General features: G+C 43.4%; 1 protein-coding gene across 1 annotated transcript; it reads right to left on the reverse strand.

The window, feature by feature from the left end:
- SP7 (Sp7 transcription factor) lies at nucleotides 1-24,602 on the reverse strand. Its single transcript, XM_040340692.1, has 2 exons — nucleotides 24,493-24,602; nucleotides 1-2,604 (listed from the first exon to the last, which is right to left on the reverse strand). Exons 1-2 carry the CDS (start codon nucleotides 24,511-24,513, stop codon nucleotides 1,342-1,344), a joined length of 1,284 nt encoding a protein of 427 aa, XP_040196626.1. The 5' UTR covers nucleotides 24,514-24,602; the 3' UTR covers nucleotides 1-1,341.
- Between the last annotated feature and the right edge of the window lie 881 nt (nucleotides 24,603-25,483).

Below are 25,483 nucleotides of genomic sequence, written 5' to 3' on the forward strand. Positions count from 1 at the left end.
TGCACCTTGAGTCACCAACGGGCACCTGTCATTATCCGCAGCCAAAATATCAGTTTTATGCAAACTGAACCTTCAGTTGCCGAAAACGTACATACTCACCTATCATGCTCCTGCAAAAAAAAAAAAAAAATCTATCTGGTCAAAACGGGTTCTGGCTGTCACTTTCCAGTAAGAATGCACCTGAAGGTATTTGGTGTCTGATGGGGTCCATGTCAGTACAGAAAATGTCAATTTGTTTAGTTGTTTTGCCTATTGGAATCCTATCAATAGAGAGGTAACGGGAAGGAAGCTGCCATTTTTTCCATAGGGCCCAATTCTGCCTTCATTTTTCTCTGCTTGCCTTTCCTCTACCAGTGCAATGCTGTTTCAGAGCAACCAATTGCCAGTTCCAATTACTGTCAGGTAGGGGTAGGGGTGAGATGCATTGGCCCAGTACAAGGTCAAAACAGAGCAACATGGAGGTTACATGGGACACACGCTTTTTGCTCCTACAGATTAACAGTGTGATGAAGAGTGTTGATAAGGGACGACTAAAATTCAGTACCACATTATAGGCAACAAGTTTCCTTTGTACATTGTTTTAATAAATATCAAGATATAATAATTAGAAATACTAAAAAAATATCAGCTTGTATGCACATATACATATGTGCCTATACAATTTTAGCTTTTTAATATTTAAAAAAAATGATGACTTAACCTACTGCGACATAAAACAACAAAAAAAAAACCTATGGATTATAACAATATTAATTGAAAAGTGCAACATACATAACAGCACCAACAAACAAATTAGTGGAATAAGAATAAAAAGATTGTCCTGTTGTGGTTACATTAGTCTGGGCTCTTTTGGAAGGTCTCCATTCCATTGCTTCACCATTGTGCATTTTAACAGGCTAGCAGAAAACTTTTCATGAACGCCGAGAGGTAGACATCATCTGTATCAATAAAATTCTTCAAAACATTTAACACTGGCAGAAGAAAAGTACAACCGAAATTGTCTAGGAGGGAAAGGCATCATGTTGATGGGCTTCCTTCATACTTTTGAAATATTGATCTTATATTCACAACCATCTCTGTTTCAACTACTTTTCTCTAATTTAAAAAGGGAGCCATTTCTGATCTACAAAATTTTCACGCTTGTTAGTCCTTCCTGATAAAAATGTATCTTTAGTCACTTGTCTACTTTGCCATACAACAGACTTGTCATACACGTTTTGGACCCAACTGCAGTTACAGTATTTAATGGATCTTCACCCTGATGGGTCTGATCGCTTTGGACTGTTTGGACAGTTCTTGAAATTCCAACAATAGGAATTTGAATTTCTTCAGCTACTGTCCTCATATCTCCAACAAACCTCCTTGTCCAGGACTACTAGATGATCTCTCCTGGGTAGAGCCAACAGGGGATCCTTCTGTTGCCACTGATCCTTCTTCTCTTGCTCCTTCTACAGCTCCTACACCACCATCACCCTGAACACCACCTTCCTTTGTTCCATTTTGCTCAGCATGACTCCGCTGATGCTTGCTTAGGTGATCACTGCGTGTAAATCTTTTTGAACAGAGAGGACATGTGAATTTTTTCTCACGAGTGTGGGTGCGCACATGACGCTCAAGCTCATCACTGCGTGTGAAGCGTTTTCCACAGAATAGCCAGTTGCAGACGAATGGCCTTTCTCCTGTATGCCAACGAAGGTGAGCCTTAAGATGAGATGCTTTGCCATAGACCTTACCACAGCCTGGAATATGACAGCTATGTACAGGTTTTCTCTTCAGCCCTGCTGCAGAAGCTCCTAACCTCTCTAGTTCTTGGCAATTTGGGCAGTCACATGATGGACGTCCAGTATTCCCATAGGATGAGGCTCTTTGAGGCTTCATTGGACCTGGAGCCTCAAGCAATGGACTAGAAGTAAGAAGTTTTGGCTTGTACATATCTGGGCCCAGTGAGTGCTGAGATTGTGATAGAATATGAGCCGATGGGGAGGGACTGGATGAAGGAGATATGGATGGAAATCCCACATTTGGATACGTGGCAGGTGTCAATGTGGTGTATTCAGCAGTGTACTGGTTGCTCATACCTGCTGGGCTTGTCACAGGTGGCATAGATGCAGCTAACCCATCTGGCTGTGTCTGGTTGCTGAGCCAGTTGCTATTAGGATGCATATCCCACCAAGAGCCTCCTGTTCCAGTGGGTGAACCAGAGATCCCAGGATGATGGATTCCGGTTTTGTACCATGAGCTGTAGGGATGTCCTACATCTAGAGAGGTATATACTCCTGGAACACACTCAGCTGTTGAAAGACTCTTGGGCTCCTGGCATCCTGAAGAAGAGAATGAATGGGAAAAGGAGGTGTAGTCACCACCATAACTTGAAGGAGCAGGTGGTGTCCCACATTGTGCCATTAAATTGCTTCCTCCCAAGTACGTAGAAGAGTATCCGTCCCCCATCAGTTTAGTTGCACTAAAGTCATTTATAGGACTATAAGACTTTTTTGGTCCAGATTTCAATGATGGTTGATGATCTCTAATAGGACTTGAACCTCCAAACTTATTGCAGGCAGCAGTTAGCATTGCTAGAGGACTGGATACATATCGGGCTTCTTCCTGAAAAAGAAAAATATAATTCCTATTATGAACATAAATACCAGGCATAGCAGTCAATGTCCGAAATACCAGACTAAATAGATAAAAATAAGGGGTCTCTTTGGTCCGCCATGAGCACCGCAAGACGAGTGAAAAAAATAAATAAATCTGTGTACTAATGTAGCTAGGTATTTGCCTTTATCTGTCCCAAACAAAGTCTCCGTGTATGGGCATTGAATTGTGTGGTTTAGATGGCAAACATGGAACCATTAATACCATTACCCTCTTACTACATGCTCTTTGAAAATGAGTAAATAAAGTTATGGATCATGCATAATTGCCCAATTTTGACTGCGTTGTAGATTTATCTAAATAGGGAAATCTCTGCATACGCTCTGAAGCAATAGTGCAGGTCATCCACACTAGAAACTCAAATGTTCAGATTACAAGAACATAGCAATGGAATAATATTTTTACGAAGGTAGCACAATTTCGCTAAACGTGGGTGTGGCTTGATGTAGAAGGTCCTTACAACCATAGATAGAACTTGGATTTCATCTAAATTTCATTTTCCATCACATGGTCTACTAAACATGGATTTATGGATGCACCGTATTTGTTATCCATGGAAAATCCAATAGAACCACCATGTACTTTGTTTACAGAGGTAATATTCTGTAATGTTTGATGGCTGTGCTTTTGGTCACTTGGGTTTAGACACTGTGGCATATACTTGTTTTATGGTTAGAATTCACACAGAAGTGTCTCTGTATGTACAAGTATTCAGTGTCTCAGGGGTAAGCTCTGCTAAACAACTGCTACCACAGTCCACAGACTACATTAGCAGAAATAGTTTAACACTGACCTAGCAGGTAATAAAATAAATACAATTATATATATATATATATATATATATATATATATATATATATATATATATATCATACACACACACAATTTTTTTGTATTATTTACACACATACACACACACGTTTTTTTACATATACAGTATGTACCCATAAATGGAATAAATTTCCCCAACAGGGAGCGCAATTATTTATTATTGCACAACCGAGTGCTGGGTTATTTATTTTACTTGCGATACACTGTACATACTCCTGCGACCATATCCTTTATTAGTCAGTTATGTATTGACTCTCATCCCTCTGTCTAGTTAACTTTTATAGCCCCAGCCTCTCCATGATAGGGGTCAATTCCAGATTTCACAGCAGCTTGCCCTGCCACTGTAATCTTGTATCAGCCCTGCTCTGATTAAAGCTTGGTACACACTCAGGCCTCGTACACACGGGCAAACATGTCCGATGAAAACGGTCCGCGGACCGTTTTCATCGGACATGTCCGCTCGGAGATTTCGGTCTGATGGTTGTAAACACCATCAAACCGAAATCCCCGCGGACAGACAGCGCGGTGGCGTGGCGGTGAAGTTGACGCCGCCACGTCACCAAACCAGGAAGTAAAATACTTCCACGAATGCGTCGAATCTATTCGACGCATGCGGGAGATTTCTGTCCGCTGGTTGTGTACTAACCAGCGGACATGTCGGACGGACGGGTTTCCAGCCGACAAGTTTTAAAGCATGCTTTAAAACTTTTGTCTGCTGGAAACCTGTCTGCTAGGCTGTACACACGGTCGGATCTGTCCGCTGAAACTGATCTGCGGACCAGTTTCAGCAGACATGTTCGGTCGTGTGTACAGGGCCTAACAGTTTTTTTTTTCCCTTCAACCCGCTGACAACTCCAGTCGGAGCTGCTGTACTAACAATCCAACGTTATTACAGCAATCTCCCCGGCTGAGCTGTCCCTCCGCCAGAACACTAAGCCATTGGCTGAGAGGGTCAAATTTCGGATGGTTTTTATTGAACCAGCTGCTGTCTCCTGACATTCGGCCCGTGGGTACTAGGCAACAGTGATATTAGCTCTTCACATAAAGTAACTAAAGCTGGCCATACACAGCGCAACTAAACAGCGCAGATGGACATATCTCCCAATGCAGCCATTGTATTCTAATAGCCGTTAACATAACCAAACAGTCCCTGCATCTGACTGGAAGCAGGAGCTGTTCAGTCAACAGTTTTTTGCCCGGTTCCTTGATTTTTTAGTGTCAGAGCCCTTTCACACTGGGGCGGTGGGGGCGTCGGTGGTAAAGCGCAGCTTTTTTATTGGAAAAAAAGGGGGGGGGGAATTGGTGGGACTTTAAATGAGGCGTGTCTTGTGCATTTAATAATTGAGATAAACAGTGTATTGTCCGTAACAAGGTTTGATGTTGGTATGATATAATGCGGTGGCCCCGCAAATTGATGCAGAGCCAATCGCAAACATCAGACCAATACATGTATATCTATTGATTATAATGATTAGAGATCAATAGTAGTGATAACAATAATGCATCACCACTAATGATATAATACTCATTATTATTATAATGATCATACAAGTAATAATAATAATAATAACAACAACATAAACTCTAATATTGATATACTTTAACCCAAAAAACATTTTTAGCGGTGCCATTCGGCCGCTAGCGGGGCACTTTTAACCCTCACTAGAGGCCGAAAAAGGCTTAAAAGCCTACAGCGGCGCTTTTTTCCCGGAGCTTCACATTGATTTCATTCGGCAGTGGCTTATTAGGAGCGGTGTATTCACCGCTCTTACAGCGCCTCAAAGATGCAGCAAGCAGGACTGTTTTTTACCGTCCTGCCAGAGCACCGCTCCAGTGTGAAAGCCAGAGGGAGTGAAAGGAGTGACTTTTTTACAGGGCGCTTTGCAGGTGCTATTTTTAGCGCTACAGTGCCTCAGTGTGAAAGAGGGTATATATTTGTTTTATTAAAGGGGTTGTAAAGAACACAGCGTCTCCCCGCAAGGATGTAGTCCCAAGGGAGGAAGCAAGCACGCTGACTAACCCCCAGCCAGAACGGTTCGGATGATGGGGGCAAGCTTACTGAGGAGGAACAGGAAGTGAGAAATTCAGACAAAGAAAAAAAAACATTTAGAAGGAAAAAAAATCAAAAAATCAAAGGAAATGGTTAGTGAACCAACAATGCACTAGCTTAAAGGAACCTATTTAGAAAATAAAAAAACAAACCTTTACAACCCCTTTAATTGATTTAAAAAAACAAACAAAGAAAGAAGATCACTTGGTAGAGCACCAAACTATCCTTGCACGCTGCAATAAAAGAGACATATATGTGAGGCTTAATAGGAACTAGTGAACACCATAACGCAGGTTTCTTGATTTTTTTAATCAAAGGATGTGAGGCAGGAAGGAGCCAACAGGGCCACCCATGGAGTGAAGTTCAGACAGTTCATTAGGAACGGGCTGAAATTGGCTCCATGTTTAACCAGCTTAATAGGCAAGTGCTAAAATCTTCAAGGTGAAATGAATCTGCAGCCACTTACTTTGGGCACAACCTACAGCCCTGTTGTGGTTGACAACCTCTGTCTATCAGAACATGGTGGAACTTTTAGTTCTTGAGCAAAAAGAGGACCAAGGATACCAACCATTAATTTTACCTCGGATGTTACAAATTTTAGCCAAGTAGAAACGTGAACCGTTTCTCCAGAAATATTTGTGACTCTGTTAACTACTTAAGACCCGGACCATTATGCAGGTTAAGGACCTTGCCCCTTTTTGCGATTCCACACTGTGTCGCTTTAACTGACAATTGCGCGGTCGTGGCTCCCATACAAAATTGGCGGCCTTTTTTTCCCACAAATAGAACTTTCTTTTGGTGGTATTTGATCACCTCTGCGGTTTTTATTTTGTGCGCTATAAACAAAAATGGAGCGACAATTTTGAAAAAAATTCAATATTTTTTACTTTTTGCTATAATAAATGTCCCCAAAAGATATATATAAAAAAAAAAAATGTCCTCAGTTTAGGCCGATACGTATTCTTCTACTTATTTTTGGTAAAAATAAAAATAAAAATAAATTGTAATAATCGTTTATTGATTGGTTTGCGCAAAAGTTATAGCGTTTACAAACTAGGGGATAGTTTTATGGCATTTTTATTAATAATTTTTTTTTTTTACAGGTAATGGCGGCGATCAACGTTTTTTTTCGTGAATGCGACATTATGGCGGACACATCGGACACTTTTTTGGGACCATTGTCATTTTCACAGCGAAAAGTGCTATAAAAATGCACCGATTACTGTAAAAATGACAATAGCAGTGAAGGGGTTAACCAGGTGGCGCTAAGGGGTTAGGTGTGCCCTAAGGGAGTGATTCTTACTGTAGGGGGGTGTGGCTCTTTGCGTAACGTCACTGATCGTCTTTCCCTATATCAGGGAATAGACGATCAGTGTCACTGCCTCTCCCCGTTCTTCAGCTCCTGTGACCGATCGCGGGACATCAGCGGCGATCGGGTCCGCGGGTCCCGCAGCTTCGGACCGTTTCGCGCACACGCGCGACCCACAGCTGGGCTATTAAAGGCAATGTACAGTTACGTGCCTGTGCCCAGCCGTGCCATTCTGCCGACGTATATGTGCAAGAGGCGGTCCTTAAGTGGTTAATAAACTTTTGTGAAGAAAAAATGTGTAATAAAAAATCTCCAATGTAAAATGATGGACAGTCCAATAGAAGCAAAAAGTTCTGATGTTCCCACAATCTGAACGTGACGCACACTGTGAAAAGGCTGCCACCAATTAGAAAAAGGCTTACCGGAAATGTTGAACCCTGAGGAACATACATTCAAAAGGGTCAACAAAGCTTGATATAAACGCTGTAAGACCAAATCTTCACGTGCAATAAACATACGACATCTATAAAAATAATTTTTCAAAAAAAAAAAAACATACGACATCCAACACATCAATCAGATATGCCCAGGGTGGGCAGATGTAGGTGCTTGTGGGCAGTAACCCACCGGAGGTCAAACAACAGAACCGGATGACGTTGGAAAGAGGAAAAAGGAGAAGGACATAGCGTAATATAGTAGGCAAAGGGTATTTAATGTAGGTAGAGACACTTGCATTGAACAATGAAAAACATTGCTGATCAAATATAAACGGCAACAGTGGGGTCTCTATATTTGAGTGCCCCCACAGCAAGCAGCTTGCTATGGGGGGGGGGCACCCGAGCCGACTCACAGCTCCCTGTGTCTATTCGGACATGGAGCCCTGACTTGGCCCCACCCTGCCCCCTCTCTCCACTGATTGGCTCCTGCTACTGTCAATCAGTCAGCTAACCAATGGCATCGCTGCTGGGTCTCAGCCAATCAGGAAAGAGGACCTCGGACAGCTGAGACATCGCTAGATAGAGAGAGACCTCAGGTAAGTGTTGAGGTAGGGCATTAAGTTTAAAAAAAAAAAAAACCCTCCTGCCTTTACAACCCCTTTATTAGCTGTATTTGAAGACAAAATGCAATTCTTCTTTCAATAAATGTATACATAACTGGATTTAAAGTGGTTGTAAAGTACAATTCTTTTTTTTTTAAATATCAACATGTTATACTCATGTAGCACCCTGGAATTTAGTCAGGGAGCTCCTCATAAATTTACTTGCCAAGAGCAGATATCTTGTTCGATTGATAGGGATCTATTGATTTCTCTCCAAGTTTGGCCTTGTTGCACTTTTCTCTTCTACCACTAGGTGGTACTAGATACGAGAATGGCAACCCAAGGTCAGGTTATGTCCAACCAGGGGTTTTCTTTAATCCCTTGGCCTGCTGGGAGAGCCTATATATTCGGATAAGGTCCGGCGATCTGTGTTCTGTGCCACCCGGACTGCCGTCTGGCTAGATGTGTGTCGTCTGCCCCAGGCTGCTAGGCCAGAGATTAGGCCTATCCCGGGGGCATCTGGCTGCCAGGATGTGTGAGGGCCCAACCAGTAGTAAAGAAAGCAGCACAGGGTTGGGGCTGCGGCTTGCAGTTCAACCAAAAGTGAGGGTCCTGCCAGCCGGAAGAACCTGTCATGGTCGGAGGTAGAAGTGAAGCTGTCGCCATGAAGGGTCCAATCGCCTTTACCAGGGACCACAGTGAGTAACTGAACAAGTACCGTAACCATATTCTCACTGAAGGGCATGGTGGATAATTGGGAAACTTGAGGCGGTGATCAAGTCAGGGACCCAACCAGCGGAGAAGACACTTGCAGAGCAGCCTTGTGTGTCAAGCCGAGAAGAAGAGGGGGTGACGCTTGAGGGGATACCACCACAAACCTTGGAGGAGCTCAAGAGATTCAGAGTCAGTGAATCAGAGGGTCTAGTGAGAGACCGGGAGCTCAGTATTGAAAAACTACAATGAGCAGTTGTAGTGGAGCTGAAAGAACTATTACGTTTGAGTTAGGAACTGTTAAAGGACTGTTATCATAGGAGATGTCAATCCTGCATGTGCAGAAGTGGCACCTTGCTGGGGCTTTTCTCCTATTGGACTCCGCAACTATCTAAGGGTGTCCTGGTCCTAACCCTATTTCCCCCCAAAATATATAAAAAAGGACTCAAGAAATTAAATCTTTTACATCCAAGTGTCTGGCGCCCAATGACTTTCACCATCTTTGCACCCACTGTGCCTCACAACCCACTACATATTGAAGGATGTCAGCTATCTTTGGCCTTGGAGGTCCTCAGACCAAAAGAGGTAAAACAGTGGTCATCAACCCTATCCTCAGGGCCCACTAAGGCCGCGTACACACGGTCGTTCCAAACCGATGAGAATGGTCCGAAGGGCCATTTCCATCGGTTCACCACTGAAGTGGCCTGATGGTCTGAAGTGTGTACACACCATCGTTCCAAAAAACGATCGGGTCAGAACGCGGTGACGTCAAACACATGACGTGCTGAATAAAACAAAGTTCAATGCTTCCAAGCATACGTCGACTTGATTCTGAGCATGCGTGGGTTATGAACCGATGCTTTCTGTACTAACCATCGGTTTGGACTGATCGGGCAGCAGGCCATCGGTCCGATTTTGAAGCATGTTTTAAAATTTTGGACCGAAGGACAACAGACCGATGGGCTATACACGCGGTCGGTTTGGACCGATGAAACTGAACCTCGGTCCATTCTCATCGGTTTTGTCCGTCCGAGTGTACGCGGCCTTACAGGCCAGTTTTGCAAGATAACTGAAATACATCACAGGTGATATCATTTGCCGCTTAGTGATTGCAGTATTCTAGTCTGCATCTCCCCAAGGAGATACATAAAATCTGGCCTATTAGTGGGCCCTGAGGACAGGGTTGATGACCACTGAGGTAAAAGACCTTGCTACACTTACCTGCTCTATAATTGGACAGAACATCCCTGATCCTCCACTTCTGGGGTCCCCTGCCAGCGCTCCTTTGTTCCTCCTCTATTTGGCAAGCCACCATAGGAAGCCACTTCCTATGGTAGCACGCCTACAGGCTCGATCCTGAACCGTGCTGCCTGTGTCCATAGACACAGACGCTGGGCACAAGGCTGGATCAACTGAGAACTCAAGTGAGAATGGGGGTGAGGGAGCGATACGAATACCTAAACATTTTTTACCCTAATGCAGGGAATGCATTAGATGGTAAAAAATGTTAAGGCTTTAGAACCACTAAATGTGTATATTTACCTAGACTTCAGCATTAACACAATTTGAAGTCACTGAAATAGAACAGAAGGTGATATATTTATACTCTAACAGAACATACGTTACATTACACTTTTATTTTTGTTTAACAAACCTAATGGTCTATATTCGGACTATTTGCAGGCAAGTATTGATCCAACGTGGCAGAGCCAGAATCAAGTCTCTAGACAAACAGAAAACAAAAAATGTAAACTTGGCTTAGATATCTAAATAAAAGAGTTCCACCGTGCCCTGTATACAAAAGCGTTGGTGTAAATGTGTGAGGGCACTGTCAGTGCTGAACCAAGAACATCTATTTGTCCTATTAGGTTACTACACGCTGTTTACAAGAATGAAAGAATACCATCCTATATATAGGTGTTCCACAAATAACATTAGCAACAAATTTCTGGGGTTTATTGACCTCAAAGCGCGGGCTAATATTTGCTAAGCCAGCGTCTGAGGCTGCTTATTATCCACAGAATTTGAAGCATGTCCTTTCTGGGTTTATACAATTTATTTTTAATATTTTATGATCCCACCCAAAACGTATCTCCACCTTAGTCTCATAGTGCGAATTTAAAAATATCCCCTACAAATAAACGGAACTCAGATCCTGTTTAACCATTAAAGATCCTAAAGGATTTCTTCGGGTTTTCTTGCTCCTAGTTTTTCTTTGAGTGAATATTAAAGCTGGACCTGGACAGATAGGGCCAGATTCTCGTCCAGCGGCATAATTTTGTGCGGGCGTAACGTATCCGCTTTACGTTACGCCTCCGCAACTTAGACGGGCAAGTGCTGTATTCTCAAAGCACTTGCTCCGAAAGTTGCGGCGGCGTAGCGTAAATCGGCCGGCGTAAGCCCGCCTAATTCAAATTTGGATCAGGGGGGCGTGTTTTATGTAAAACTACTGTGACCCGACGTGATTGACGTTTTTGCGGAACGGTGCATGCGCCGTCCATGGAATTTCCCAGTGTGCATTGCTCCAAAGTACGCCGCAAGGACGTCATTGGTTTCGACGTGAACGCGAATGACGTCCAGCCCCATTCACAGACGACTTATGCAAACGACGTAACTTTTTAAAATTTCGACGCGGGAACGACGGCCATACTTAACATTGGTACGCCGCATTAATGCCTCATATAGCAGGGGCAACATTACGCCGGGAAAAGCATAACGTAAACGGCGTATCTTTACTGCGTCCGCCGCGCGTACGTTTGGGAATTCGCGTATCTAGCTAATTTGCATACTCGACGCGGAATTCGACGGAAGCGCTTCCTAGCGGTCAAAAAAAATGCAGTTAAGATCCAACGGCGTAAGAGACTTACGCCTGTCGGATCTAATGGATATCTATGCGTAACTGATTCTAAGAATCAGGCACATAGATACGACGGGTCGGATTAGGACTTACGACGGCGTACATGGCGCTGCGCCGTCGTAAGTCCTTTCAGAATCTGGTCCATAACCTTCCCTGTTCAACAGAAGTTGATCCTTAAACCGAATCTGTCCAAAAGGACAAGTTGGAAAACTTTTGATTAATGTCTGCAACCAATTTTTTCTACATGCTGATCAGTGCGATTCTGATAGCACTGGGTCCCTCTAACAAAATGCAATGTCCCAGCGGGTAGACTCCTTTCATCTCATTTGTGTTGATGGAGGAATAGTTATTTATTTATTTATTTTTTTATTCTGCCCACTAGCTGAATGATTAAAATCTACCCATTTATGGCCAGCTTAAAGATTATGATACCCCAACACATCATATTCCTGATATGTGCCTGTTGTACCATGTGCTTGTTAAGGATGAGCTCCGGCGTGTTCACACGGTCCATGTGCAGAGCCCGCCACGAAGTCGGCACCGCACTGTGCTAATCACAGACAGGGAGACATTGTCCCATGCGTGGCTGCAGAGATCGGGAAATGTCTCCCTGCCTACGATTAGCGCAGCGTGGTGCCGACTTGCTGGTGGGCTCTGCACATGGACTGTGCGAACACGCCGGAGCTCATCCTTAGTGCTTGTGTTAAAAAGTATCATGTTCTCCATTTATTGCTTCCTTTGTGTGAAATGCCTGGTGATCCTGCCAGTCCACTAGGCATGGGGGCACAGCCATCCCAGCGTGGTTAGTTTTCCGGCTGTGCAGGGAGAACATACAGCCTGTCCTCCAATGATCAGACTTGTGCCGACACACTCCCCCCTGCACAACCATTCACTGGGTAGATCAGTGCCCTGCTGTTTCTCCACCCCCACCCCTGCTGTTGGGTCAACTGCTGCAACTTAATAAATATTTCAGACTGGGTGACTCCTTCAATGAGGCCCTTTGGGGTTTCCCTCCGGCTTCCAGGAATAACTTCTACAGTGCTTTCACAACTTCTGTTGGAAGATCAGCCACATTAAAAAGGGAAGCCCTCCCAAAAGAAGGCTCTTTAAACAGGTCTTGGATTCTCCAACAGAGAGATCTCCCTGCATTATTCCTGACTCCTGTCCACCTGGGATCACCTTTCTGCATAGCAATCCATGGTGGATCACTTTTTAGAGGGCGATACTGTAGCTTCAATCAGATCCTTCAGCTTATACCACTTCCAACAATGTTGGATACCCATGTCCCCACTGAATGCGGTAGTTCCATCCTCTGGCCCCACATCACTACGGGACTTGGGGGAGCAGGGGCAGGGTCGTGCCCTGCTGTCTGTGTCTATGGACGTAGGCAGCGGGGCTTGGGAGCGAGTCCACAAGAGTTCCCCCATAGGAAGCAGCTTCCAATGGGGCACTGGATGAAGAGAAGCCAGGAGCACCGATGGGGGACCCCAAGAAGAGGAGGAGGATTGGGGCTGCTCTGTGCAAAACCATTGCACAGAGCAGTTAAGTATGACATGTTTGTTATTTTTGTAAAAAATGTTTACCTTTAGAAGCACCTTAACTTTTAGCAGTCTATTAAAGCTGGACTGATCAAAATGGATCATTGACTGGCTGCTATGAGTAAAGCCCTGTACACACGATCGGTCCATCCGATGAAAACGGTCTGATGGACCGTTTTCATCGGTTAACCGATATGGCTGACTGATGGTCAGTCGTGCCTACACACCATCGGTTAAAAAAACGATCGTGTCAGAACGCGGTGACGTAAAACACAACGACATGCTGAAAAAAACTAAGTTCGATGCTTCCAAGCATGCGTCGACTTGATTCTGGATTTTTAAAACAAGATTACTTTTTTTTTAACCTATGGATAAATAACCGATGGGGCCCACACACGATTGGTTTGGACCGATGAAAACGGTCCATCAGACCGCTCTCATCGGTTTCAGTACTAAAGAGAACTTAGACCAACAAAAGGCAATGTGACTTTGAACAGAACATCACAGAATAACCAACAAAGCTTTTGCCCTTGGCCAGAAATCCAGCAGCACAAAAAAGGAGTAAATGTCTCAGAATTGTGGCCACATTTTACAGAAGTCCTGGCAATGTAACAGATATTGTGGCATTCTGAAATTAGAAAATTAAAGCAGTTAATTCATAACTTCTCATCTCTGGGAGCACTTGGGTTAAACTGGCTTCTTTCTTGTGCTTCCCTTTGAAAATTCTCCTAACCACAGTTAGGAATATATATTCCCCTCTGAGGATTTGGGGGGGAAAAAAATAAAATAAACTTTGTTGTTTCCGGACCCAAAATCCCATTCTGGTTAAATCCGCACACTGAGTCCACATTTCTGGTTGAGAGGAGAGACAGGATTCTCTGATGGGGAGCTCTTTGATACTTTAACTCTACTGGAGCTGAAGTAATGAACAGAACTTCCACACCATGCATCCGCAGCCTGATGCCAGTCAGGGTCTGTGTACTCCAACTCAGTTTTATAGTTGTTGCTGTATAAACTTTACAAGCTTTTTTTAAATGAGGCACCTAAGGTATAGATGTAAATGCAATCACTAAATTTCATATAAAAGCTGAACTCCAAAAAAGAAAATAACATCTAATGAAAAGAAGAATGTGTATTCTTTTTTGAATCTAGGAGTGGTTTGTGCAATTCTTCCAGTTCTGTGCAGTAATCCAGTGTGAAACGTTTCCTCTGTGCAGGAGCTTCCTGTATTAAGACCAGTTACTGCCGCTTTCTCCTTGGGCAGGGTGACTGGTCGTGTCTCCGCCCACTTCTGTAGTTTTCTGCAGGAAGCCCATAGGGCAGTGATGGCGAACCTTGGCACCCAAGCTGTTTTGGAACTACATTTCCCATGATGCTCATGCAATCTGCAGTGTTGTGGAGTATCATGGGAAATGTAGTTCCAAAACAGCTGGAGTGCCAAGGTTCGCCATCACTGCCATAGGGATTCTTGCAGAAATGGCTATGTGTATTTGCAGCAGTATTTTAGTATTTTAGATCCTTTGAGGATAAGAAGGAACATATTTAAATTAACAATTCTATCCCTGGGATTCAGCTTTAACATATCACAAATAACTTTCAAACTTTGCACCCCTGTTATTAAAACAATACCTAAGTGATCTTCCCATTAAAGTCCTGGTGCAATCATTTCCTGTTATAGGGTGACAACGCCCCCCCCCCCCCCATATCCTGTGTTGTCACCTGAGCTTCCAACAAAGACCAAGGCTAGGCTCACACTTGTGCGGCTGTGCAAGCACGGCAGACCATTCATTTGAATGGGCTGCTGTGCCTCCTGAACATGCAGGAAAAAGGTCCCTGCACCTTCTCTGAAAACAGAAACCACAAGTGCGATGTGGTACCCAGTTTGGAGAAATCGCTCTGTGGTTTCCAGTGCATAGGGAGTGCCATTAGGATTAAAGGCACCACTATGCCACTCAAACTGCAGCGTGCTTTTGCCTGCCGGTGCGGGAACAGGTGCGGTCCCGCAGTGGCAACCACCTGCAATAGTGCGAACCCAGCCTAAATGTGGCTGGTAAAAAAAAATAACCACACATTTCTGAAGGTTCTCATTTATCCAACTCTTGGTGTAGAATAGTAGTTCTTGGTCACATATAACTGGACTTGTTTTGTATTGTTGACACAGTTTTCGCAGCATAACCAAACCACTGCTTTAGATCCAATAAGCATTAGAAACACAGCAAAAAAACATAGGGCCAGATTCACATAGAAGAGCGGCGGCGTAACGTATCGTAGATACGTTACACCGCCGCAATTTTTCATCGCAAGTGCCTGATTCACCAAGCACTTGCGATGAAAACCTACGCCGGCGGCCTCCGGCGCAAGGCGGGCCAATTTAAATGGGCGTGTGCCATTTAAATTAGGCGCGCTCCCGCGCCGGACCTTGCCGGACTTTAGTCAGCAAGCAATACGCTTGCTGACTAAAGTTAGGGCACCTAAACCAAGACGACTAACTTTGCGACGGGAAACTAGACTAGCGGCGACGTAGCGAACGCGAAAATCCGTCGTGAATCTGCGTAACTCCTAATTTGCATACTCGACGCTGGTTTACGACGCAAACTCCCCCCAGCGGCGGCCGCGGTACTGCATCCTAAGATCCGACAGTGTAAAACAATTACACCTGTCGGATCTTCTGGCTGTCTATGCGTAACTGATTCTATGAATCAGTCGCATAGATAGAAACAGAGATACGACGGTGTATCAGCAGATACGCCGTCGTATCTCCACTGTGAATCTGGCCCATATTGTTTATGTCATTTGTGAAAACAAAAGCAGTGTTATAAAAAAAAAAAAATGTATGTGTGGTGTGTGTGTGTATATATATATATATACACACACACACCTCATGGTACGTTAATGTGATGGTCAGTGGGAACAATGCTCCTTACACACTTGTGAACATTCGGATAAATTACTCCCTAATGCCCTGTACACACGATCGGAATTTCCAATGGGATAAAATCTGGAATTCCGACGGAAAATTTCATCGTTCAAGCTGTCGTGCATACACACTGTCAGAGCAATCTCCGACCGTCCAAAACGCTGTGACGTAAAACACTACGACGAGCCGAGAAAAACGAACTTCAATGCTTCTGAGCATGCGTCGACGATTCTGAGCATGCATGTTTTTTTCCCTCGGTCGGAGTTCCACATAGACGATCGGAATTTCCGATAGGATTTTTTTTCATCAGAAAAAAATAAAACATGTTCCATTTCTAAACTCCGACGGAAAAAAGTCCGATGGATGGCCCACACACGGTCGGAATATCCAATGAAAAAATTCCGTCAGACTTTTTTCATCAGAAGTTCCGATCGTGTGTACAAGGCATTATAGGCTGGATTCACACCTATTCAGTTTTAGTGCTTTTTGCAGATTTGCACTACAGTCCATGTTAAAGCGGAGGTTCACCCCAAAAACAAGTATATAACATTACATTCTGTATACCTCAAACATGTACAGTATGCTGTTTTTTTTTTGGGGGGGTGTACATACAGTATTATCGCTATTTTTCACCTGGCTTCCGGGTACTAGCTCCCGCGGGAGTAGGTGTTCCTATGCAGTGGCGCAATGTCCTCTAGGACTTCGCCCAGATGATTGACATACCTGACAAAAACTTCCCCCTCGGCGCCTGCGCAGTCAGCTCTACACGGCTCCTAGTCGGTGCGCAGGCACCGTATAGCGTCGTATAGAGCTGACTCGCAGTTCGGCTAGTTTCGGAAACTCGTGACGTGCCTTCTCCGCCGGGGGGACGTTTTTGTCAGGCACGTCAATCATCTGGGCGAAGTCCCAGAGGACATTGCGCCACTGCATAGTAACGGGAGCTAGTATCTGGAAGCCAGGTGAAAAATAGCGATAATACCGTATGTACACCCCCAAAAAACAAACAAACAGCATACTGTACATGTTTGAGGTATACAGAATGTAATCGTATTTATCGGGCTATAACGCGCCTCGGCGTATAGCGCGCACCCCCTAACTTAAAGAAAAATTCCTGCAAAAAAAAAATATTTACAGTTTGGATGCCCCTCGTCGGTGTCTTGCCCGTCGTCCATCGCGTCCTCGTCCGGTCTGGCATCCTTCTGCGGCCATCGTGGTGTCCTCCCCGCTCGATCCCTGCTTCCCGCGATGTGTTCGAACCACTGCGCTGACATATACCGAGCGGAGTACACTTGGGTATAGTCGGGCGGGCTCCTCTCGCGTAAAGGACGTACAGGACGCACAGGACGTGACCGCGAGAGTAGCCGAGCCTGCCCGACTATACCCGAGTGTACTGCGCTCGGTATATGTCGGTGCAGTGGTTCGAACACAGTGCGGGAAGCGGGTATCGGTGTATATCGCGCACCCACAATTTGGCCCTGATTTTCAGGGCAAAAAAGTGCGCGGTATACGCCGATAAATACGGTACTTGTTTTTTGGGTGAACCTCCGCTTTAACATGTTCATTGCTCAAGGGACCCCAAGCAACTTCTGGAGGAACCCTAGAGTCCCATGGAACCCTGGTGTAAGTGGCAGCAAATGTTATTTCAGGTAAAACAAACAGCTGTTGAAAAGATTTCAAAAACAGGCTAGAATTTCTAAATATATTATTATTTTTTTAAATAAAAATTACAGTTTGCCAATGGTCTGGAGGAACAATGAGGGCGAACTACCTGTCTATTTATAAACATACCTGTCCTTCAAGGTAGCCAACTGGTATAGCTATGCTAAATGACTTCTGAACATATTACTGGTTGGTTTATTTAACGTTATTAAACCTTTTTTTGGAACTAATCAAATATATTATTTAAAATAAAGGTGGGTAGTAGAAAGTAATCATTCCAGTTGACTTCCTACTCAGTGTCATTAAAAGGAATGTTGTCAGTTGTTACTTTAGATAAGCTGGAACAATAGGCTGCACAGCAAGGTTACATCGTCACATGCATTATTTCCATGCAGGTATGTGAACAATCACTAGCATTCTGTATCTGTGAACACTAATGCATTTGTTAGTGTTACCGCAAATTTTGCGGTAACCCTAACAAATTCATTAGGTGCTCACAGGTAATATATATATATATATATATATATATATATATATATATATATATATATATATATATACACACACACACACACACATATACAATATATAAATATAAATATATATATATATATATATATATATATAATTACATACATATAAAAAAAATGGAAGAGTGTCCATTTAAAAATGTAGCCAGGTAACTGCTCTAGCTATGCTGCAGTTCAAACAAGCTTTTATTATGAATGCTTTTGGGGCGAGAAGAAAACACGGAATGCAAGCGTATTTTTATCAGGCAATATTTCTCCTTTCATTAACCTTATGTGTTATTAGGGTACCTTTTATGCCATGCTTGACTTCTTTAGAGGCAAACGTTTAAAATACAACAAATGCCATGACATTCATATTAAAAAAAAAAAAAGAAGTTCAGGCTAACAATTTAGCAGAGGATTTTTAAAATAGTAGGTATGGATTTCAATTGCCAATACATGATCCCATGTGAAAAGCTTGCTATACATTGTTAGATTTTTGTTTTAAGTTTTGATCTCCTATGTCGGATCATATAGAATTTAGACCATAGTGGTGAGAAAATTTAAAGGAGCAGGCTGGAATTTTTTTTTTTAAATGTCTGACAACGAATATGGTTTGCGTTCGTGAAAATTCCATTCATTCTGATACCAAATCTTAAAAAAAAAAACGAAATTAAATGTTGAAGTACAACATTCATCAAATCTCGGATGGCATTATTGATTGTGCCGACAAGATGTTCATATGAATATCTGTCAGTGTATGGCCAGCTTAATATAACAAAATTGTGCATTCAGCTACGAGACAGGATCATGAAGATGATCACTCACAGTGTCCTATGCCAGTGTTTCTCAACTCCAGTCCTCAGGGCGCCCCAACAGGTCATGGTATTAGGGTTTACATTATTTTGCACAGGTGATTTGACCAGTTTCACTGCCTTAGTAATTACCACAGCTGTTTTATCTGAGGAAAATCCTGAAAACATGACCTGTTGGGGCGCCTTCAGAAACAGTCCTATATAATATGGGCCAGATCCACAAAGAAGTTACGCTGGTCGTATCTATTGATACGCCGCGTGAATTCTAGGATGCTCCAGCGTATCTTTTTTCCTTATTAAGAAAACAAGATACGCCAGAATTTTGCTAAGATACGACGGCGTAAGTCGCATACGCCGTCGTATCTTAACTGCATATTTACGCTGGCCGCTAGGGGCGTGTACGCTGATTTACGCTGATTTACGCCTAGAATATGTATATCAGCTAGATACACCAATTCACGAACGTACGTCCGGCCGTCGCAGTACAGATACGCCGTTTACGTTAGGCTTTTTCCGGCGTAAAGTTACCCCTGCTATATGAGGCGCAGCCAATGTTAAGTATGGACGTCGGGCCAGCGTCAAATTTTCCGTCGATTACGTAAGTCGTTCGCGAATAGGGCTGTGCGTCATTTACGTTCACGTCGAAAGCATTGGCTTTTTGCGGGTTAATTTGGAGCATGCGCACTGGGATACTTTCACGGACGGCACATGCGCCGTTCGTAAAAAGCGTCATTTACGCGGGGTCACAATACATTAGCATAAAACACGCCCACATGTTCCATATTTGAATTAGGCGGGCTTACGCCGGCCTATTTACGCTACGCCGCCGCAACTTTGCTTTGAGAATACTGCACTTGCCTGTCAAAGTAGCGGCGGCGTAGCGTAACTACGATACGCTACGCCTGCTTAAAATTACGCCGTTCTACGTGGATCTGGCCCTATGTGTGTTAACTGTCTGACACGGTTGCTCTGTAACATCATCCTTAACTGCCCATACACACACACACAATTGTGTGTGTGTGTGTGTGTGTGTGTGTGTGTGTGTGTGTGTGTGTGTGTATGTATGTATGTATGTATGTATGTATATGTGTATATATATATATATATATATATATATATATATATATATATATATATACACACACACACACACACACACACACTTATATACATACATACATACATACACACACATACATACATACACACACACACACACACATACATACATACACACAAACACACCATTCGATTTTCGCTAACTTGTCTTTGACAAACTGATCCGTTTTTAGCCCAATTGATCATGCAGAATTTTACTGATTTCTGAAATGCATTTGTGTAATCACATACAGACCCTTTAGTTTTGATTATCATCCAAATTGTCTGGGAATGACAGGTAAATTCCACTACCCAAAAGTATAAAAACTGATGTGTGTGTAAGTGGCCAACTTAATTCTAGCCACGCACATAACAATAAAATGACCAATTCCATAGAAGTTCGATTGTTTCAAACTATCTTTCATACACAAATGGTTATTGAGTGCAGAAGACCTCATACAGAACGATCGGCTCCTTGAAAAATGGAGCGAATTGTTTGTTGACCAAAGCTCCCGCTGCGTACAAACAATTTTTAAAAGACGCAATCTTTCTTTGAACTCATCACTATATCATATCTGGTAGAATAAATAAGGACAGCTGCCTGGGGCCTCATAGGGATGTTAAAAAATGTCTGCACTTCAGAAGTCAATTAGAGCTTCAAAGTCTTTAGATTTTTTTTTTTAACAACAAAAATCTAATCAGCAATGGCAACCTTTTTGTATTGCTCATAACGAAGGTTCATTTCGGGTGGGTTCACATATAAGCGAATGGGATGCATTTTAATCAAAGGCTTCTCAGGAGACCAGGAGTGCCGGCAATGCACAAGGCAAATAGTGGGGGATAAAGGAATGGACAGCCGCACTTCCAAAAAAAACCTTGGGTTGTCTTTAATTAAAAAAGATACAAATACACTACAAAAAACAGCAGAATGGTGGAGATAGCAGCTTACGCGTTTCACGCTGCAGTCGGTGCTTAATCACGGCTAATCTGCTGGGGGGGCCCCCAGGAACTCACATCAGGCCGGACCCATGGTCCATTCATTTCAATGCAGATAGTCAGCACTGTTAACCTCCTGGGACCCGCGCTATAGTCAAATGACGGCTACAGCGCGGATCCCAAAATCCAACAGGACGTCAATAGACGTTCCCCGTGCGCGCTCCAGAGCGCGCAGCGGGGAAACTCTGTGTTGCCCGTGTCCCTTGGACACAGCCAATTACAGATCGCCGCAAACGGCCAATCAGAGTGACCGTTTGCGATGCGATCTGTGCGGCCAATGAGAGATGATCTCATATGTAAACATATGAGATCATCTCTCATTGCCGTTTTACACAGAGACATCGGTGCTGTCTCTGGAGAGGAGACCAATCTGTGTCCCTTGTACATAGGGACACAGATCGGTCACCTCCCCCAGTCACCCCCCTCCACCTACAGTTAGAACACAATGCAGGGATACATTTAACCCCTTCCTCACCCCCTAGTGTTAACCCCTTCAATGCCAGTCACATTTATACTGTAATTAGTGCATATTTATAGCACTGATCGCAGTATAAATGTGAATGGCGCCAAAAATGTGTCCGATGTGTCCGCCATAACGTCGCAGTCCCAGTCCCCGCAGATGGCCGCCATTTCTAGTAAAAAAATAAAATAATAAAAAATAATAATTCTGTCCCCTATTTTGTAGGCGCTATAACTTTTGCGCAAACCAGTCGCTTATTGCGATTTTTTTTTTTTTACCAAAAATATGTAGAAGAATACGTATCGGCCTAAACTGAGAAAAAAAAAATGTGTGTTTTTTTTTTTAAATCGGGATATTTATTATAGCAACAAGTAAAAAATATTGTATTTTTTTCAAAATTGACGCACTTTTTTGTTTATAGCGCAAAAAATAAAAACCGCACAGGCGATCAAATACCACCAAAAGAAAGCTCTATTTGTGGGGGAAAAAGGACGTCAATTTTGTTTGGGAGCCACGTCGCACGACCGCGCAATTGTTAGTTAAAGCGACGCAGTGCCGGAAGCTGAAATTTCACCTGGGCAGGAGGGGGGTATATGTGCCCAGTAAGCAAGTGGTTAAAGACAACAGCTGTCATTGTATAGGGTCACAATAAGTCAGTACCGTCACCTTCCTGGCGCTAAGATGGCATCAAATTATTAAGGGCTTATTTAGAGCTTCGTGTGTGCGTAGAGATGCATTTTTTATTGGTAGCACTTGGCAGGTGTATTATTACACATCACCATGCGCTTCCCCAAGCAGAGTCTATATATCTCATGCAGACTACTTGACATGGTATGTATTGGATCCATTTTTCCCTCATCCTTTTATGTACAACAATTTTTGATACTTATTAATAAATACATTTATAAAAACTTTATTCAAGAGTCTACAATTTTTTCAGCGGCGTATACGCCCCTGGGAGTCTCCTTCCCCCTTTTTTTCTCATAGTACTGGGCTAGCAGCAACAGTTTGGACATTAGAAGTTGGGTACCCTATTTTTGTTACTACTTGACATGGTAACCCCTATATGGCGCATCATGAAACACCTCATCCACAGTCTAATGCCCTGTACACACGATCGGTTCGTCTGATGAAAACTGACCGATGGACCGTTTTCATCGGACGAACCGATTGTGTGTGGGCCCCATCAGTTTCCCCCCCATCGGTGAAAAAAAATTAGAACCTGTTTTAAATTTTTCGTATGGTTAAAAAAACGATAGAAAAAAACGATCGTCTGTGGGGAAATCCATCGGTCAAAAATCCACGCATGCTCAGAATCAAGTCGACGCATGCTCGGAAGCATTGAACTTCATTTTTCTCTGCACGTTGTGTTTTACGTCACCGCGTTTGACGCGATCGGATTTTTAACCGATGGTGTGTAGGTAAGACTGATGAAAGTCAGCTTCATCGGATAACTGATGAAAAAATCCATCAGAACGTTTTCATCGGACGAACCGATCGTGTGTACAGGGCATTAGTCTATCACACCCCATCCAGAGAATGCGTTATTATTGTGTATTTTCTGCATTTTTCGCAGTAGATAAGTTTGTTCATAACTTTTGCCAATGCATGAAAACGCATGGAACTTGGGTTATGATGCATTGTTTTCCAGTGACTTTTACGGACATCTCAACCCACTAAAACACTCAAAAAAGATCAAAGTGCATTTCAGTGCAGAGATGGGATACATTTCTTTAATCCCGACTATACTAGATCTAGAATTTTTATTTAAAAATAAGGGGTCAGTGGGTATGTGAAGACATTCAGTGCTGTCCATAGGATTAGACAAGAACTACTAATCCCTTACTCACCTGCTATAAAGCACCCCCAGCATGCATACACTATCCAGAGATTATCATACCCCATGGAGAGTCTATTCTTCCCATCCAGAGTACATGGCATACGCTAAAAATGAGGGTACAGTAAACACCCAATGCGGAGTCTACCATACTCCATGCAGACTACATGGCATGGTATAATGCAGTGTTTCTCAACTCCAGTCCTCGAGGCGCCCCAACAGGTCATGTTTTCATGATTTCCCTCAGATAAAACGGCTGTGGTAGTTACTAAGGCAGTGAAACTGATCAAATCACCTGTGCAAAATAATGGAAAGCCTGAAAACATGACCTGTTCGGGCGCCTTGAGGACTGGAGTTGAGAAACCCTGGATGTTTTCATGGTATCATTAAAGCACCCTATAAATGGTATCTCGTATTCCATGTAGACTATGTGACATGGTACAGTATACTGTGTACGGGGTATCATTGTATAAAATACTCCATGCAGAGTACATGACATGGTATACTTTGTATGGGGCATCATTAAACACCCTATGCATTGTATAAAATACTCCATGCAGAGTACATGACATGGTATACTGTGTATTGGGTATTAATAAACACTTCCCGCACAGTATAAAATACCCCAAGCAGTTTACATGATGACATGGTATACTGTGTATGGGGCATCAATAAGCAATCCCATGCATAGTCTATCACAGTGTTTCTAAACTGCGGTCCTCAAGGCGCCCCAACAGGTCATGTTTTCAGGCTTGCCATTATTTTGCACAGGTGATTTCCCAGCTGTTTTATCTGAGGGAAATCCTGAAAACATGACCTGTTGGAACGCCTTGAGGACTGCAGTTGAGAAACACTGATCTATCATACGCCACATACAGAGTACATGACATGGTATATTGGGCATCATTAAGCACCCCATGCATTGTCTAACATACTCCATGCAGGGTACATGACCTAACTCCATGCAGGGTACATGACCTAACTCCATGCAGGGTACATGACATGGTATACTGTGCATTGGCCATTGGGCATCATTAAGCTCCCCATGCACTGTCTAACATACTCCATGCAGGGTACATGTCTGTTTATAGGGCATGCATAGTGTATCATACTCCATGGTATGCTGTGTGTGATGTCTCCTCATAGTATACATAGTTGAGTGCTAGTCCTGAGCTGTGTGGTCTCCTGTAGTAGGGAGAAGGAGCACTTACCTCTAACATAGGTGATGCCATCCCCTCCTGTGCAGTGTGTGATCGGAGTGCTGGGCTCTCAGTATAGTGGTGCTGAGTACAGCCTGCGATCCTCCCCCTGCCCCCGGGCTCACTCAGCTCTACCTCTCCCCACCACTAGACTCAGTGCCCCTCCCCCATGAAAGCAGTCCCGGGGTAGGGTGTGTGCTCTATAACCTTATTATCCCGGGGACACACACTATGGGGGTCTGGAGGAATGTCTGCTCATAGGGACAATCACCTGACTTCATACATTCCCTATTACAAGCCTCCGTCATTGTTGTCCTCCTCCTGAAAATGCTCGTTGTTTGGCTGCTCTGATGTCCCATTAAATGTAATACTTTCTGAATCAGAGAAATGTGAGATGTTCTTATCCGAAGACTTGTCCCAGATCACAAAGCCAGAGGATCAGCATGACAGCCAGGTGGCAGGCAATGTCACAAGGAATGCCAGTCTGCATTATTATATTCAGAGATTTCAGTTAAAGGGCCCCTACTTCTTTTACCTATACAATTTATTGTCACCTTTCCCAGTTATTGGGCACATAGACAAAAGTCTGATCTAGAGTTTGCCATACACGTTCTCATTCACACAATACGTACTGTACCATATGCCCGTACTGTACTATATGCCCGTACTGTACCATATGTCCGTACTGTACCATATGCCTGTACTGTACTATATGCCCGTACTGTACCATATGTCCGTACTGTACTATATGCCTGTACTGTACTATATGTCCGTACTGTACTATATGCCCGTAATGTACCATATGTCCGTACTGTACTATATGCCTGTACTGTACTATATGTCCGTACTGTACTATATGCCCGTAATGTACCATATGTCCGTACTGTACTATATGCCCGTACTGTACTATATGCCCATACTGTACTATATGCCCGTACTGTACTATATGCCCGTACTGTACTATATGTCCGTACTGTACTATATGCCGTACTGTACTATATGC

The sequence above is a fragment of the Rana temporaria genome, chromosome 2 (genome assembly GCF_905171775.1).
Source record: "Rana temporaria chromosome 2, aRanTem1.1, whole genome shotgun sequence".
Classification (NCBI taxonomy): Eukaryota; Metazoa; Chordata; class Amphibia; order Anura; family Ranidae; genus Rana; species Rana temporaria.

Bases quoted from the DNA above. Each gene is read 5' to 3' on its own strand.
- SP7 (XM_040340692.1), bottom strand. From the start codon at position 24,513: ATGGCATCACCTATGTTAGAG. The intron at 2,605-24,492 runs GTAAGTGCTCCT...TTTCTTTTTCAG, and splicing joins TGGCATCACCTATGTTAGAG to GAAGAAGCCCGATATGTATC.